Here is a 17,576-nt window from a genome sequence, read left to right as displayed (position 1 = left end):
AAGCTTTGTTAATGGGTAAACCAAGTCTATGTTTGATCAGTTCACTTGCTATTATCACCATCTTCATCTTTTCTGCACATTTGATCAATGCCCAATCACTTAAGTATCAACCAGTTGCCAATTTATCTACAATATGGATCAACAACCCAATTTTTGCCAACTCGAGCGATATTCATAACAGGGGATTCACAATAACTCCGGTCCTTTCCCTATCCAATAGGTCACATTTCATTTCCGGCTTCTACTGCTTTCCCAATAAAACTTCATGTTTCTTTGGTATCGTCATATTTGCAGAAAGATACGATTACGAATACTTAATGATAAGTATGAGCTGAACTGAGAAGGTTAGCTCAGCATAAAAGATAGCTGTATGAGCTAAGGCTCAGCTTGGGACTAAGTCGTCAAACAATAAGGAGGAGCTCAGCCAAGGGTTTAGCACGCTGGGAGCACCCTCCATTAAGGATAAACATCCAAACCCCAAATATCCCAGGGGCTAATATTTACAAACGATTGGATAAGTCCAAATCTAACGGGATTCCAAACCCAAAACGTTCTATGAAAGGCCAACCCTAATAGGACTCTACGGGATCCTAATCCAACACCCTAACCCCACGGGGCAGGGTGGTACCTTTAGGCCCCACAAGACGATGTACACTGTATATACAACAATGGTCGATACCCTTAGCATTTCTGATACGGGAAATCTACCATCCGTCATCCACTAAGGGAGAGAATGCACCACTATAAAGAGAAAGGAAGACTTCCTATATCACCATTCAACAAACTCGGCTTTTTTCCACATTTTCAGGAGAAATATTTGGTTGCAAATCAAGTATCACTTGGTATCCGACGCGCACATCTGGGCTGTCAAAAAATGCAACCGACGGTCTTGATTAAAAAATACATAATAGATTTATAAAAAAAGAAAATGAAAAGGAAAAGTGTGTTTTAATCCGGACAGTCGGTTGCATTTTTGGACTACCCGGATATGCGCATCAAGTACCACATCAGTCGTACCCTATTTACACCCAAAAATTTCTCCAATAGTATCGCTCAATGGAGAAATTTTTTCGTGTAAATATGGTATGATTCATTCGGTGAGTGACCACTCAGAAATTCATGGAAAGTTACAATCCCCATCACGGAATAGTGCACCGACATGCCTTCGTCGACGTCGTTTTTTGACCGGAACAGCGAGAGCTAACTATGGGATAGTTGTCAAAATACCCCCCAACCTTTACTCTAAATTTTAATTAGACTCCCAACCTTTTAAAAAAATCAATTTTACTCCCAACGTTATCTTCCATTAATCAAAGCGTCCCCTTCCGTCCGAATGACTAACGGATTTCGTTAAAGGCTCTGTTAAATAGCGTCTCAATCGAATTTCGATGATGCAAGCAGCTCAATGTGTTCAGAACGTGTTTTAAGTGTATCCGCGACAAAAAAGTAAAAAAAATGACCGGAAAAGGCTTCATTTGAATAGTTTTTTATTGAACAGTTCAATAAAAAATTGCTCAAGTCAAGTCCATCCCAGTCATTTTTTTTTGCTGATTTCTCTTGTATACCCTTAAACAACATTCTAAACACATTGAGCGGCTAGGATCATCAAAATTCGATTGGAAAAGGGAGGTGCAGAACAAAGTAAAATTCGGATGTCCTGACTAGAACAAAATCCGGATTAATCCGCACCTCCCCTTTCCCGATCGAATTTCGATGATCCGAGCTGCTTAATGTGTTCAGAACGTTATTTAAGGGTATGCGAGAGAAATCAGCAAAAAAAAAAAAAAAAAAAACTAGGATGGACTTGACTTGAGCAGTTTTTTATTGAACTTTTCAATAAAAAACTATTCGGATGAAGCCTTTTCCGGTCATTTTTTTTGTGCTTATTTCTCGCATATACCCTTAAAATCACGTTCTGAACACATTGAGCGGCTCGCATCATCGAAATTCGATCGGGACGCTATTTAACGGAGCCTTTAACGAAATCCGTTAGTCATTCAGACGGAAGGGGGCGTTTGATTAACGGCAGATAACATTGGTAGTAAAATTGATTTTTTTAAAAGATTGGGAGTCTAATTGAAATTTAGAATAAAGGTTGGGCGTATTTTGAAAATTTCCCGCTAACTATCGATGAATACCAATGTGCCATTTTATTCTTTCTTCGGGATTCTATTGGCTTAATCCTCTTTTCTACAAACAACAATCAAGATCCACTCCCCCATGCATTCCCACTGATCAAAAACGGGATCTGCTACTAGTAATGGGTAAACCAAGTCTGCGTTTGATCATTTCATTTGCTATTATTAGTATCACCGTCTTTATCTTTTCTGCACATTTAAGCAATTCTCAATCAGTAGCGAATTTGTCCACTACATGGATCAACAATAACAACCCAACAATTTACATCAACCCAAGCTACGTTTTTCCCGCGTATCAAATGACTCCAGTCCTTTCCCCATCCAGTGCCTCACAGTTCGTTTCCGGCTTCTACTGCTTTTCCGATGGATCTTCATGTTTCTTTGGTATCGTCATATGTGGAGGAAGATACCAAGAACATAACTATGCCGAACTAGATGGTCCCCAGCCAGTATGGTCTGCCAACCGGGACTGTCCAGTGGAAGTTAATGCGACGTTGAAATTAACGGGCGATGGGAATTTGATATTGGAAGACGCGGATGGAGATATGGTATGGTCAACCAACACTGGAGGAAAGTCCGTCGCGGGCTTAAGATTCACTGAATTTGGAAACCTCGTGCTTTTTGATAGCAACAACGCGACAGTTTGGCAATCTTTTGATCACCCCACAGACTCATTACTTATTGGACAAAAGTTGGTGTCAAACTCGGGGCAAAAGCTGATAGCTAGAACATCATCATCTGATTTTAGCCGAGGCTTGTTTTCGCTTTCTGTTCGGAACAGTAGTTTGTTCGGTTACATTGAAGCCAATCCACCGGCGGTCTATTACATATCCACTTTGGAGGCAAACCCAAATTCCATAAATTTGGAAAAAGAGTATGTTGTGTTCAAGAACGGAAGCTTCAATGGTCAAACTTTTGCTCTTGGGTCGACAGCTCAGTTCATGAGGCTGGAACCCGACGGGCATTTGAAGGTTTACGAATGGGTTCAATCCGAATGGAAGACCATGGCGGATTTGCTCACTTCAAGTTTTGGTGACTGCGGGTATCCAATGGTGTGTGGCAAATACGGGATATGTAGTTCAAACGGGCAGTGTGGTTGTTTTGCGGGAAGCAGCAATGAAGTTAAGAAAATAAGTTACCAGCAAACAAACCTCGGATGCTCCCTTGTTACACCCATTTCTTGTGATCATTCTCAGTATACCCGTCTTTTGGAGCTTAAGAATATTAGTTACTTCACCTTAAATTGGCGACACTTATACAACGAGTTGGATGAAAAAACTGAATGGAGGATTGCAAAAATGCTTGTTTGAGAAATTATTCTTGCAAAGCAGCTTTATTCGTGGATACATCATACTATTATCCAGAAACGAGAGGTTGCATGTTACTGTCTGAAGTTTTTTCTCTTATAGACGATGAGGGAGGATCCCACAACACCTCTATATTTCTTAAAGTGACGAATGCTCGATCCAAACGGCACTACCCATTGCCGCCAATAGATTTTCCTCGAAAGAAATCAACAAGTGGCAAAATCATCCTGGGATCTAGTCTTGGAGCTTTGTTTGGCGTATGTCTTTTGGTTGTATCTTGCATTTTCGTTTTTAAAATGAAAAGAGAACCAGAGGAACCTGATGAGTTCTCTATTGATAAGGTACCGGGGATGCCTACCCGATTCTCATACAATGATTTGAAAACCGCAACAAATGATTTTAGAAATAAGCTCGGGGAAGGAGGATTTGGGTCAGTCTTTCAAGGGACGTTGAGTGATGGCATTGAAGTAGCTGTGAAGCGTCTCGCAGGTTTAAGTCAAATCAAGAAGTCATTCTTAGCTGAAGTTCAAACAATAGGCAGCATCCACCATGTCAATTTGGTGAGATTGATCGGATTTTGTGCTGAAAACTCTAATAGGCTTCTAGTCTACGAGTACATGTCCAATGGGTCCTTGGATAGATGGATATTCAAAAGACATCAAGAGCTCACTCTTGGATGGGAATCCAGAAGGAAGATCATCGCGGATATAGCCAAGGGACTAGCCTATCTCCATGAGGAATGCCGACAAAAAATATATCATTTGGATGTCAAACCCCAAAACATCCTCTTAGATGAAAACTTTGAGGCAAAAGTTTCTGATTTTGGATTGGCAAAATTAATTGATAAGGACCAAAGCCGAATTGTAGCGACGTTGGGGGGAACCCCAGGCTACATGGCTCCTGAATGGTTGAGCTCAATTATCACAGAGAAAGTAGATGTCTATAGCTTTGGGGTCGTGGTCTTAGAGATCTTGTGCGGACGGAAAAGTTTGGATAGGTCTCAGCCAGAGGAAGAGATGCATTTATTAGGTTTGTTTGAAAAGAAAGGGGAAGAGGGACAACTTTTGGATATGGTTGATAAACACAATGCTGATATGCAATTACACGGACCAGAAGTGGTGGAGATGATGAAGCTTGCTATGTGGTGTCTACAAAGCGATTACCAGAGGCGGCCTTCAATGACACTGGCGATTCAGGTCTTGGAGGGCTTCGTTAGTGTTCAAGACAATTTGGACTTTAACTTCATAAATGCTCCGGCAAGAAGAACAATTGCAACTACGGGTGATGATAGGGATGCAGTTCATGATGGCACTACGTTATTTGCATCGGACCTATCAGGGCCAAGGTGATGGCAAGTTTCTTAAAAAGCAAAAAGACATTCGTTTGAGTGTAACTGTAAATGACATCGACAAAATAATTGGTCGTTTCGGAAGTTTCTTTCAAGTTGTAGTCTCGTGTTGAAAACATGTTATCCATTAACTTTGTTGGTATCCTCGGTTGTTTTCCCACTCTTAGGTGAACGAGTTCAAAAATACTTGGACTTGGTCATTATTTGATGCAGATATTTAGCAACCCAATGATTCGATTTGGAGACCTATTGTTTCTGCCACTCTTTGGTGGATTTGATATTAGCTAACATAAAGTGTCTGCTATGCTTCGCAACTAACGTCGAGAGCATAATGAAGAAAGTTTATATTCATGAAACCATGAAAGAATCATGGGCTAAAGGAAATCCAAGTTAACTTGGAACTTTATATATCATTTGCTGTGCAAGAATAGCAATTGGCTTATGTGTGTATCTTTTTAACCATACTCTGTGTATGTTTTCATATGGCTGGGGTGATCCTTCTAAAGAATATATTGCGTAGATCTATTTGAAGTCGTTCTCTTATAGACAATTAGATCCGGTGCTATGGTTTTTGTTGAAGTGCAGGAATCTCCAACTCCACCGGCACCTCTAAAGAAAAAAAGGCATGCCCGCTTCAGTAGTGTCATACTTTGAATAAACACACAAGTCGTCTCACTAATTTGGTCCGTCTTCAAAATGCCCAACAGATTTTGTTACACTAGTTTTCACTAGCTCAACGCGGCTCTACATATGAGGTTGTTATAATCTACCCGATGGCCATCAATGTAAATCATAGGCATAGATGGGGATGAATAGGAAGTAACTCGAGAAACTTGCCTTGCTTCTCTTGTGTCGAATAGAATCCAAGCTGAATTTGCATCAACAGACTCAACTATGACTTTTCTACCGGCACAGTTTTTATATTTGCCTTAGTTCGGGATCCTCTCCTGATATCTACTGCTTCTAGGGACCGTTGCATCTTTTGCACGAGCTTTCCATGCCCATTTCTGTTGACAGTAAGTTTTGGGTAAACAAAAGTTCTCATTACATAAATCAAGCAATGTGGAACCACACCATGAATCTAAACGCAACCTTGCAGCTCACTCGAGAGGGAGACTTAGTATTGGCAGACGCCAAGTGGAAAGTCTGTCTCTGGCCTAAACTTGACTCTAAAGACAGAAACCTCGTGCTCTTTGATGAGAGCAATGCAACGGTTTGGCAATCTTTTGATCACCCAACCGACTCCTTACTTGTTGGGCAGACTTTGGTTCTTGCCCAAAAGCTCATCGCCAACATATCTCCATCAAACCAGAGTCGAGGTTTATATTCACTACTTTTTACTCGTAATTCTTTGTGTGTTTACGCTGAAACTAACATGCCCACATCCTATTTCCAAAGCAATACAAAAGGGATTGGGGGGGGGGGGGGGGGGGGGTTGTGTGATATATAAAGTATGAAAATGGAAGCTTCAACTTGTTCACAATTGAAACTTTTCATGTAAGTACACGACAAGGTTAACATATATCAAACAATGTACAGTGTAGATCAGTTGTGAATTCGTCATCTATTTGCTCTCAGTGTACCAATTACTATATTGCATAATGGAGTTACTGATTGCTTTGGGCATGGCTCATTTGGTTTGGCATCTGGACTATGGAGACCAGTTAATATGATCATGTAATTGTTAATAATCTGGATTCGATTAACAAAAAACATACATCTTTGTATGTCTCTTTTTATGATCATCACATGAAATGTCACGTAGTGGAGAATAATTTTCTTGTAGACTAGAGATTTAAAACACCAAAAGTTAACACTAAAATATGCAAATTTATCATAATACATTCGTTATTCTTACTGTGTGCTATAAAATGTAGCAATCAGAATGAAGAGAATGAAAGAAGGCACCTTCAGTTTCTTGTAGATGACACCCTTTGAGTAAGTTTTACAGCATCCGGGTCTTCCAATTCTGGATCTGCAGGTCTTATTCAATCCTGAACCTTGAAGCTTCATTTTTTGACCTGTGAGACGATCAGTCATGGTTGTCCTTCTTGAGCAGAAGAATACTTTGCATACAGACCGAAACATGAATTCTTGAATGAGATTATCAGAAATGTGCATAGAATTTTACAAGGCTGAGGGACGAATCTTTTTGTGCAAGTTGACTGCATAATGGCTAACTCCTGTAAGCCTAAGAGTTTTGATTATCACTGACGTGAACTCGGTGATTGCCTGCTTGACTCAGTCGGGCAAGCATTAGACAGACTAAAATCTCCAGATGGAGCGGCAAACACCTAACCGATGGACTTCCCTTCATTACTATAACCTTCTAAGCTTGCAAATAAAACATCAAAGATTAACGATTAGATCGAGCAGGAGAATTAGCCAACTCAACTTTAATTGTCACACCTTAGTTTCCTACATTCTTAAGCACATTATAGAGGCACTTACCAAAAGAGCAGTGTGTTTAGGCTAACATACGAAGATCCATTCAATCGGGGCCAGAAAATAATGCAACCTGTCATCTAACTGCATGAGAAGAGTTGGCAGTATAGTTGTGCTGTAAACGCTGGCCTACCAGCAGTTTCTGGAACAAACATGACAGAACTTCCCTCCTAGTTGCCATTTGGCTCTTTGAACCAAAATTAGCTTCAAAATACTTCTAAGTCAGCCTTTCTTGAGGCTCTTAAAACGAAATGTCACATAGTGATAGTGGAGTGCAATTTGAAAGTGCATTCCAGATTTAAAACTCCAACATAAAGTTCCTAGATTTCTTCAGAAAATCAGTCCTTGAGTTCATTCGGATAATGCATATCCAGGGTGTCTGCCAACATTGATTCGAAACTATAGAACCCTTGTTCTTTGATGTTCTCACTTCTGGAATATTTAGGGAGGTAACGACTTAGGAATGGAATATCGAATCAGTTTCACTCCAATTTGTTTCTGCAGCTTTCAAACCATTTATCTCTAACTAGTGGTGTCGGGTATGTTGTGTTTGCCCAGCTGTTAGGGATTGTAAATTTGTTTGGAGCTGGGTGTCTCAATAAGATCAGAGTCATCAATATTAAGATGTAGTAATGACTTTGTTACAATTTTGTTGGCAAAATTTATACCATTATTGTCTCCTAGGGAAACTATATTTTCTGCAAGACTGAATCCCACCCTTCAAGCGAAAGGCCATGGTACTTTAATTTGATCCAATATTCACAACTTACAAATAAGGCGGTCAAGGGTGTCCTTGTGAAATAAATCATTATGTTATAAGTGAACCAAATAAATGAATGTAGAAGTGCAAACACATTAAGAATAAAGATTACATTCGAAATAATCATCTAACTATTGGAAAAAAAATTTTGTTGAGCAGGTCTTCATAATAGCATTGTATTGTTATTCTAGTCGATCTGACAGTTCAACAATGGTTACCTGCAGGAAGCAAGAAAATATACTATACCTAAGCCCATTTTATTGCAAAGGAATTGAGCAATTAGCAAAATGAGTGCATTGTATCTCAATGTGTGGTCCCGTATAGGTATTCCACGAGTACTTTTACACTCTTTGACAATCCTTTCATACGAGACACCTTGCCATTCCCTTCGTTAGCCTAGGGTTGCATTACCTTTGATGGTTTTTGTTCCTTCCAATAATTTCTCGGTCTGGAAATTTTTAAATGGTGATTCCTAGGTTGAAAATACATATATGTTACAAATCCTGAGAGAACGGAACTTACCTACCTCCTAAAATTGCGACACGACCAACTAAAAGCTACTAACACAACAATCACAAAAGCCTTATACCGGTAAACTACCGGAGATGAATCTAAATTGACTACAATCTTTCAACTTGGAGAGAACTTTTTTCTTACCAACCATTATATTTACGTAAATTGCTGGAAACACTGCTTCTGGACTATTAGGTATTGAGGACAAAGCTTGAATCCAAAACCGGTGAGCCTGATCAAGATCACCCTTCACTGCAGAAAAAAGCAGCTAAGTTTGAGTTAAGTGCCCCACGTGCCTCTTCGGGTTTGAGGAACAAAATCTTGTGATTTGGTTTGGGGTAGGTTTTGGGCTGCCAATGGTCCACCATTTGACTTTTTCAAAATCTGCAAGTTTCTCCTCTAGAATTTTTTCATAGCCCTCTTCACTATACGCGATTCAACGTGTCTCCTGTTGGATAAATAGACTAACAAGGGCTCGGCATCTTCCTTTGGCTGGTTAGTAGGCAGAGTGTCTTAGCTGCATACATGTTTCCGAGAAATACATATGTTCTGGAACATACGGGAAGTTCTACGAGAGAGTTCGCTGTTGAAAGGACTTTGAGAGGATTGCCTAATTGTAACTCCACATACGCCAGGTCAGTGAGAGCGGCTAGCTTGATCATCTGATTCTCTCAGACAAATCCATTTGTCATCTGATACAGACCACTGGAAGGTGAGTTGGTACAAAAAGTCAACGCGGGGGTGTTTGTGGCTATGTATTTGGAGCTTTGCATATAAATGGACAATTTTACCATTTTCAAGAAACATATTCAAGCTCAAATCTTTTGCTCCAAAACAGTAATAGAGAAATTGTTGGATATACCTCAGCTTTTGCGTGAACGATCTACTCAAGTTCCAAGTTCGTAATGGAACAATGAGTTGCACCTCTACTAGATGGAGTTGACACGATAATGCACGCCACATCCTGTACCACATGCTCATGTGCTGGCCATCTGGTTTACAACGAACATGGCAACATCAGTATGAGAGAAAGATAGAACACAAACTCTGAGATACTAAAGGGCAAAGCTAAAGTTTTATTACTTTAGATACTTTGGAATCATAAATGGCACCCTTTTTTGTATAAAAAAAAAAAGCTCACTCTTGATGGTGGCATGATGGCATCACAAGAACCCTACTTTCGGTTACAAATATGGACACTGTAAAATTAACAAACAAGAAGAGTACAAAAGAGATTTTCTGAGGAATTCCAGTCTCCAGATGAAAAAGAACACAATCACTTCTTAAAAAGTAAATGGAACACCTAAGAATGTTTCATGTCTATATATTGGTGAGAATCATGTTCTTCTAGTCACAGGAATACCATCAAATGTCGATTACTTTTTCCTTTTCCTTGTTTGTTTCACAGAAGTACCATTCTAATCTATGATGAGTTCAGCCCACAATAGATCAGCTAGTAAAATAAGCACATCTCCAGGTAAAAGTTTGTAAAAGTACTGAATAAGATCCCCATCGTGGTAAAGCTTTTCTTTCCCTCTGCATTTTCCCTCAGCATACAGCTATGTGGATATCTATATTGGTGGCCATGGGTTTGTTTACCCCATCACATAATTTTGACATTTGATTTGTCTCAGTTTCTGAGGTCAACAAATTTACCTTTGATTATTTTTGGCAAATAGCCTCTGCCACTATGCATTTTGAAGGAATACCTCAGCATGTGCATTAAATACCTGCATGTGCGTCAACAAATTTACCCTTGAAAATTTTTGGCAAATGACATAGATAGCTGACATTGATATCATTGGAGTTTTGCCACGCCATTTAGGGCATGTTTATGGTATCTGCCCTCATCTTGCATATCCATTTCGTCCAATGGATGTGATGCCCATTTTCCAATTCATCATCTCTATTGACATATACCAACAGAATTTGATTTTGATTGTAGGATCGAAAGGAACAAACCAAATACAGGAAGATTTGTTTTTTAAAAGTATTTAGGAATAGGAATTGCAAATAGAAATGATTTAATCAAGAACAGCAATCCATATTCGTAGTTGCAAAATAAAAGAACAACAATAGATAATGGGTGTAACGGTAACTGATGGGTGGTTGCCGGTTGCTTTACTGTTTTGCAAAATAGCCATCTAAGACAACAATAAAAGTGCGAAAAAAATAAAAATTTATTGGATAGATTAGGAAAGCAAAAAATTGATAAGCGCCACATTTTTGGCACAAGTTCAAAACATAGCTATTTACCAGTGTTCTCCTAAACAAGTTTTTAAGAACATTGAGGAAATGTCGTGAGGCAATTTTCTCTTAAAAAAGCAAGGGGATCCTAAAAGTTTGTGCCTGGTCCCCCTTCTAGCACTATTGTAATACATTATCACATTGTTTTTCGCATTAAATTTTCAATCGTGCAGTCTATCAAACAGTTACCAAGCATTGTCCATTAGACCAAAAAGTACTCTATATTGATGACATATTAATCCTTCTTGATCCACCAAGGAAATCAATTAACTGTTTAAAACTTGCAAGATGGGATATCCATACATGCTTCTCTCACACGTTTTGTCAAAAATGTAAAATTCAAGTAGAAATGTGAGCATATGGATGCTCACAAAGGCACAACCAATCACGAATTATATGATTTCAGGGATGTAAGTTACCCATTCTCAACAACTGTTCCAATATAAAAATTGATGGAAGTTTTGTAAAGGTAATATAGTTACCGATTTTGGCAAGACTGGTGCGGTGATCTGAAGGTATTTTGCTTGCTACCGATTTTGGCAAGACTGGTGCGGTGTTCGGAAGGTATTGCATCTGACTTTTGAATGTTACAGAAAATTTGAAGACTGGAATGCTGTGGGTGCTGCGTTTACAATATCATTTATAGATGGTTAAACCAAACTTAAATATAGAAACAAGCCAAAAGGAAAAATAGGAAGAAATTGAACAAATGAAATCCAACAATCTTGATTACTTACCGCATTCCAACATTTGTTCGGTGGATTGCAGAGGCTTTTGGATTCCATATATCAGCTACCGATTCTACAGGAAGACACTCCGTAACTCCGTTCGACGGCTAAGAAAAATATTTTTAAAAAAATATACAAAATGATTAGAAGAAGAATACCCTGAGCGTGCGTGTGTCAGAGAGGGAGAGAGAGAGAGAGTCCAAGGTACCAAACGCAGGCGAGTTTGACGATGGTTGAAGTGACTGAATCATCAATTTGAAGTGAACAACGGATGAATGAGTTTGGGAGGCAGCTGGGTGTGTCCATTGTTTGCCTGCCTGTGTGATGTTTGGAGTTCACGGGAGGGATGCGACGGCCGGGGCATCAGGAGAGGGTTTGAGGACTCTGGAAACAGTGATAACTTGTATGTACAACTTGTACACATTTTTCCTCTTTCTAACGCATACATCTCTCAAGTTTTCAAACAAAAGTTTTAATTTAGGTATTTACTTTTCATAAAACGTTATATATATGTATACTGTAGCAAATTTTACATTTTAAATTTATTTCTTTTATATTATAATTATTTACAATGAAAGATAAAAATAAAATAAAAAATTTAAGACGGTGTTAGTTAATTAATAGTGTCCCCACCAAGCTAATTTCAAGGCTACACCACTGAATCGATAGATATAGATTAATCTCCTTTCCTTCTGCCAAAAAGAAATCATAACAAAAAAATTTATTGCCTCTATGGGTGATGACCCCTCATCTGTTTGGAGCAGCATTGCATGCACCAATTATCCCTTCTTCACAATGATGTGTCGTTTATCTCATTGAAAGGCTTCATCAGTAAATGGCGGATCATCAGTAAATGGTGGATAGGCAGTGCCGCGGTGGCCCTCCTTTACTCCTGAAAGTCCAGATCTAACTCTGCTGTTCTTGCTCCATCAGAGGTTCCCTATACCGCTAAAAGAAAAACAAGGGGATCTGTGATCACGCTGTTATCCGGCTTCAGAGCAGTCTTTCGTATATGCATCATAATCTCAATACAGGGGTTTAAACCGTGGGAGCATTACTTTGATCAAATGCCAGGAATGGTAACAAGATTCAAGGCCGCTACTGGATAGAGATATTGGTCTTTGAAAATACTCTAAGCAATGGAACCAAAGTTGCAGTGAAGCATCCAGATGGCATAGGCCATGTTAATAAGAAGTCTTTCGACTGAAGTCAAGACAATAGGCATGCAGCATCCACCATCTCATTTTGGTACGATTGGTCGGGTTTTGTGCCGAGAAATCACAGACTACAAATAGAATACATGTGTAATGAGTCCTTGGATCGATGGGTATTTCAACGAAACCAAGAGGTTGCTCTAACCAGGACCGGCCAGGGGTAAGCCCCGCAAGCAGGCTGGCTCGGGCAACCCCCGGCAAGGGGCAATCAAAAAAAAAAAATTTGTATGTATACAAAAAAAAAAAATAGAAATCCAGCAAAAAAATATATTTTAGGGCATCATCCAAAAAATTTTGTTCAAATTTTTAAAAAAAAGTAAATATGCATGGTCTCCACCCACTTTAAAAAAGTTATGATACTTAAGAAAATTACGAAGGCAAAGTGAGGTTTTCTATACCTGGGATAAATAATAGATAAAAAAAATTTCTTATTTTCTCCGCATCATAGATCAAGCTCTTGCATCACTTAAGGACCGGTTTGAGTAATTTGAACTTTATGAAGCAATCGTTGGATTTTTGTTTAACGTGAAATTCAAGAGTGTTTGCTGAAAAGCAATTGATAGAGCATTGCACTAAACTATAAAAAGTTTCTTGGAATACAATCAACATGTTGATATTCACGGGAAGGAGTTATTCTAAAAACTTAGACATTTGAAAACAATATTGCCAAGAGAAGTAACAAAATCGATCGGCATCCTTGATTTTATAAGATCTTATTGGAAATATGACGGTTTTCAAATGGTTTGGGTTGCTTATCGGATTTTGTTGAATATTCCGATCATAATTGCTTCGGCGGAGAGGAGTTTTTCAAAGTTGAAGTTGATGAAAACTTATCTTCAGACTATCATGTCACAAGAGAGATTAAGTGGATTGGTTATGATATCAATTGAAAATAAGTATTTGGATAAGTTAAAGTATGATGATCTAATAATTAAAGAATTTGCTTCAAAAAATGCAAGGAGAAGTTATTTTCTTTGAATAGGATCGTGTTAATCATAAAGCACTATACCTGGATGATGTAATTCAAGCTAAATGGACAATATAATTTTTTTTTCTTGTATATCTTTTTTTTTTTTATACTTAACACTAGTGGGCAATTAAGCGGAAGGTCGGGCTTGGACAACCCAAATGTAAGGGCCGGCACTGGCTCTAACTTGGCAAACCGGAAGGATTATCCTTGACAGCCCGAGGACTGGCCCATCTCCACATAGAGTGCCGACAAAAAGTAGTCCTTTTAGACATTACGCCCCAAAATATCCTTCAAGATGATAATTTCAAAGAAAGGCTTATGATTTCGGATTGTCAAAACTAATGGTAAGGGATAAAAATATATGTGAAGTTGTCACGACAATGAAAGGAACAGGGTAAATGACTCCAGAATGGCTGACCTCAACTATCAGAGAAAAGGGTAGAGCTCTATAGTTCTGTTGTCAATGGTAATAGAAATCCTCAAGGAAGGAAAAGTGTAGAGCCCGCGGAAGAAATGCACTTACAGAGTGTGGGCACACGCCCCAAAAATCTTCCGTTTATGTTAAAATTGGGTGCGCCCCTTTTTGAAAGCGCGGCGAAACACTCATAATTCAGAGTCGCCACTCGGGTTTTGCGGTAAAACACCCAAGGAACCGAACTTGAAAACGTTTGCTACGTTGTTTGATTTTGAAAGGGCATAAACTGGTCTGTCGTCACTCTCGATATCTGAGGTTCGGGAACCAAGTTATGAGAGGGGAAGGGTTTTATGGCACCCCTCTCGCCCAATCCGGAGATCGATCTCTACTCGGGCATTTTGTAAAAACATTTGCATTTTTCTCTCGTTGATCACTTTTTAGCCAATTAGGGCGGGGAAACAGTTAATGAGGATTAAATACCATAACAAATTGTAGTTATGTGGCAAAATGTTTATGGATGCTTGATTGAAATGATGGGTATAGGAAATAGATTGAGAACAAGCACTTGCGGGTGATTTAAACAAACTGAGGTACGCTGACCTGAAAGAATGTGCGCAGGCAGCACACCAGCATACACTGGATAGGCCACTGCATGCTAGCACGACCTGCGCACGCCACTATATTACCAGCGTACTCCAGTTGTCACTGACCCACAGTTCTTGTTTTCAACCCTCTAGGCTTTGGAAAGGACTAATGCACACCTAGGACAAATCACACAATTTATCAATAATATACTAAGCAGTTACGGCTTACAACAATGGATCTAAAGAAATAAGATGGACAGTACACTCCATAAACAGTGTGGGGAGATAGATAGAGGCCAGAACTAGCTACCATGCAAGGGCCAGCCACTGGACCAAGACATCACTACCGTACGCCAGTCATGTTTGACCGTACGCCATTTGTGCCTCTTGTCTAGTGCTTGGCTTTGCATCACCTGGGCTCTGGAATATGACCAGAAGGATCCCAAAGGCCTTCCAAAGCAAATGAAAGTAAATATTGAGATACTACAACTACACAGTTCTAAAATATAGAAAGCTGGAAAATGATTCTTAGCATGCTATAAGGTGATAAAAGAAAAGCAATAAAGCAAGAAACAGATGATCAATGATCCCCACGCCAGTAGTGCACATACTGCCACAACTGGCGTACGGCTTGTAAGTTCTGGTGTGCGCCATTGTTCATTTCATACGGCTGTTAATATTCTGCCAGCTTGAAGCCAGGACTGGTATTGATTACCAGCCTGGTCCTCACTAGCTCCCCTCAGGGTCAGAATAAAGAGTTACGCAAAGGTGGTATACCTTTGGTTTTGAGGTTGATAGGAGATTTGAGCCTTGAACTTGATGTTTGAGAGGTGAATGATGAGTGTATGAGTGTGGGTGGTGTATTAGAGGGGCTTCTTTCTTTCTCTTTCAATGGAAGGGGAATGAGGAAGCAAGGAGACCAACCACAAAGGGAAGAAGAGGCTTGAAAGCTCTTGAAGGAAGTAACCCCTTGCAAATGAATGCAATTGGTGTATTTATAGCCCAAAGATGACTGAGGAGGGGCTGTAACCAGATGGGTTAAGGGCTGGTTTGGTTAGTGAGTGAGCCTCCATGCATTAAATGCATGGGACTTGGCTTGAAAAGTGGTGTAGGAGAGTGGGGGAGCCAGCTGCGAGATCATAATCATCAGGAGACTGTAGCCTACGTCAGGGTGGCCACAAAAGTCTCGAGCTTGTGGTTGAATAGTGATGATTTGACCGGCTTTGACTGGCGTAGGCCATGAGAGTACTTGCGTGCGCTAGTATCAAATGAGTCAACAGCCGATGACCGACATGTGGCAGTTTACCAGCACACGCCAGAGTAGTACTGGCATAAGCAAGCAGGATTTGGCTTAGGCCATTTGGTTCTAGCTCGAAGGGTTTGAAACGAGATTCGAAAGGGTTTGAATGAGGTTTCAGAAAGCTCAGAGCTCAAACACACCAATAAGGAATGTTCTTGACCTTAATCATCATTGGGGTATCAATAGACTATTCCAGATGATCCAGAATAGGGTGTCTACAGTAGCCCCCCTTTGACGGCACTTGGAGCACCATTGGTTTGGCACAAGTAACATCAAAGGTTTTCTAGACGCCCTCTTCGGCTACCCAGGATAGGTTGCATATGACATGAATTTTAAAGAACCTGATTGGTTGAATAAGCACTTGCCGCTGTTGAGATGGGTTGCCTTTAGCAGAGTAATTTAGCAGGCTCTCCTGGGGAATAATCCATCAAGAATAACTCCGAGTTGCTAGCTTGATTTGAAATTGGATGGGCGGACCGTCATTGATTTGCGATTGGACGGGTGGACCGTCGTTGATTTGAATTTGGACGGATAGATCGTCGTTGATTTGAAATCGGATGGATAGATCGTCGTTGATTTGAAATTGGACGGTTGGACCGTCGTTAGTTGAAGTCGGGCGGATGGATCGTCGTTGATTTGAAATTGGACGGGCCGACCGTCGTTGATTTTGAGATTGGACGGTTGGACCGTCGTTGATTTGAAATTGGACAGATAGATCGTCGTTGATTTGAAATCAGACGGATAGATCGTCGTTGATTTGAAATTGAACGGTTCTTTGCTTGGGGATGATCTCCTCGCGGCGTCAATGTGATTCGGGGTCGGCTGGGCCTCCAATTGAGAATGGGCTTCAATCCAAAATGATTTTGGGCCTTCGGCCCAGATGTTATTGGCGTGCGCCGCTAGTGGACTGGCGTACGCCAGGTTTGTAGCAAACTCAAGCCTCGATCCGGCCCAGGCCCGGCCCAACACTGCTCCCATGTCGTATAACTTCTGCAAACGACGAAAAACCGCCATACTTTGACTTTTGAACTCCCAAATCTCCGTATTTCGTCTTCACTTAACCATTTTTCTTCCAAAACCACTCATTCACACTCATCCATGGCTGAAATCAGTGGCGGCAATGGCAGTGTTGGAGAGGAGGAAAGCCAACCCAAGGGCGGAATTGAGACCTCGGGGCCTCAAATCGACGATCAAGCAACCCTAGAAGCATCATCGATCACTGGTGCAGAAGTCTCAGGCAGTGACAGCGGCGACGGTGGCCATGCAACGGAGGTTGGTGGCGACGGCAATGGGCGTACGCTAGAAGGGATGGGGCGTACGCCTATGACGACTGGTTCGGAGGGCCCGCGGGTGAGCTGACTAGACCCCAGGAGCGGTGTGGAGGCTTTGGTGGTGACCGGTACGGGCTCGATCGGAGCCGGCAGTAGCGGAGGTGGTGGCGGTGACCGTTCAGAGACACCACCGAGAGATCCGGCAAGAGGTAAGGATCCGATGGTTGTGGAGGAAGCATCCGGAGAAGTACCGATAGAGGCGGGCGAGTTCAGACCGGCGGCGGGGTCTTTAGCACATGTTCCCATTACGCGTGGAGACTTTGCGGAGTTCGTGAC

The 17,576-nt window shown here is 40.7% G+C and overlaps 3 protein-coding genes across 28 annotated transcripts; 2 read left to right on the top strand and 1 right to left on the bottom strand.

The window, feature by feature from the left end:
* Positions 1 to 2,229: 2,229 nt before the first annotated feature.
* On the top strand, positions 2,230 to 3,562 carry LOC131330005 (EP1-like glycoprotein 4). Its single transcript, XM_058363460.1, has one exon. It carries the CDS (start codon positions 2,261 to 2,263, stop codon positions 3,446 to 3,448), a length of 1,188 nt encoding a protein of 395 aa, XP_058219443.1. The 5' UTR covers positions 2,230 to 2,260; the 3' UTR covers positions 3,449 to 3,562.
* On the top strand, positions 3,421 to 6,186 carry LOC131330003 (G-type lectin S-receptor-like serine/threonine-protein kinase SD2-5). The gene has a single exon (XM_058363458.1). The coding sequence runs from the start codon at positions 3,421 to 3,423 to the stop codon at positions 4,792 to 4,794; it is 1,374 nt and encodes a 457-aa protein (XP_058219441.1). The 3' UTR covers positions 4,795 to 6,186.
* Positions 6,187 to 6,474: 288 nt separating this feature from the next.
* Positions 6,475 to 11,939, bottom strand: LOC131329997 (uncharacterized). 26 transcript variants are annotated; one of them, XM_058363445.1, is made up of 6 exons: positions 11,496 to 11,688; positions 11,241 to 11,380; positions 10,168 to 10,241; positions 9,653 to 9,710; positions 9,374 to 9,503; positions 6,475 to 8,470 (listed from the first exon to the last, which is right to left on the bottom strand). In XM_058363445.1, the coding sequence occupies exons 1-5, from the start codon at positions 11,541 to 11,543 to the stop codon at positions 9,395 to 9,397; spliced, it is 429 nt and encodes a 142-aa protein (XP_058219428.1). In that variant the 5' UTR covers positions 11,544 to 11,688; the 3' UTR covers positions 6,475 to 8,470; positions 9,374 to 9,394. The 26 variants fall into 26 exon arrangements, 17 of the variants coding, with proteins under 17 accessions (XP_058219428.1, XP_058219429.1, XP_058219431.1 ...); XM_058363446.1 differs by having other exon boundaries at positions 6,475 to 8,446; XM_058363448.1 differs by having other exon boundaries at positions 6,475 to 8,216.
* Between the last annotated feature and the right edge of the window lie 5,637 nt (positions 11,940 to 17,576).

The sequence above is a fragment of the Rhododendron vialii genome, chromosome 6a (genome assembly GCF_030253575.1).
Source record: "Rhododendron vialii isolate Sample 1 chromosome 6a, ASM3025357v1".
Lineage (NCBI taxonomy): Eukaryota > Viridiplantae > Streptophyta > Magnoliopsida > Ericales > Ericaceae > Rhododendron > Rhododendron vialii.
This window is presented reverse-complemented; position numbering and strand designations above follow the sequence as displayed.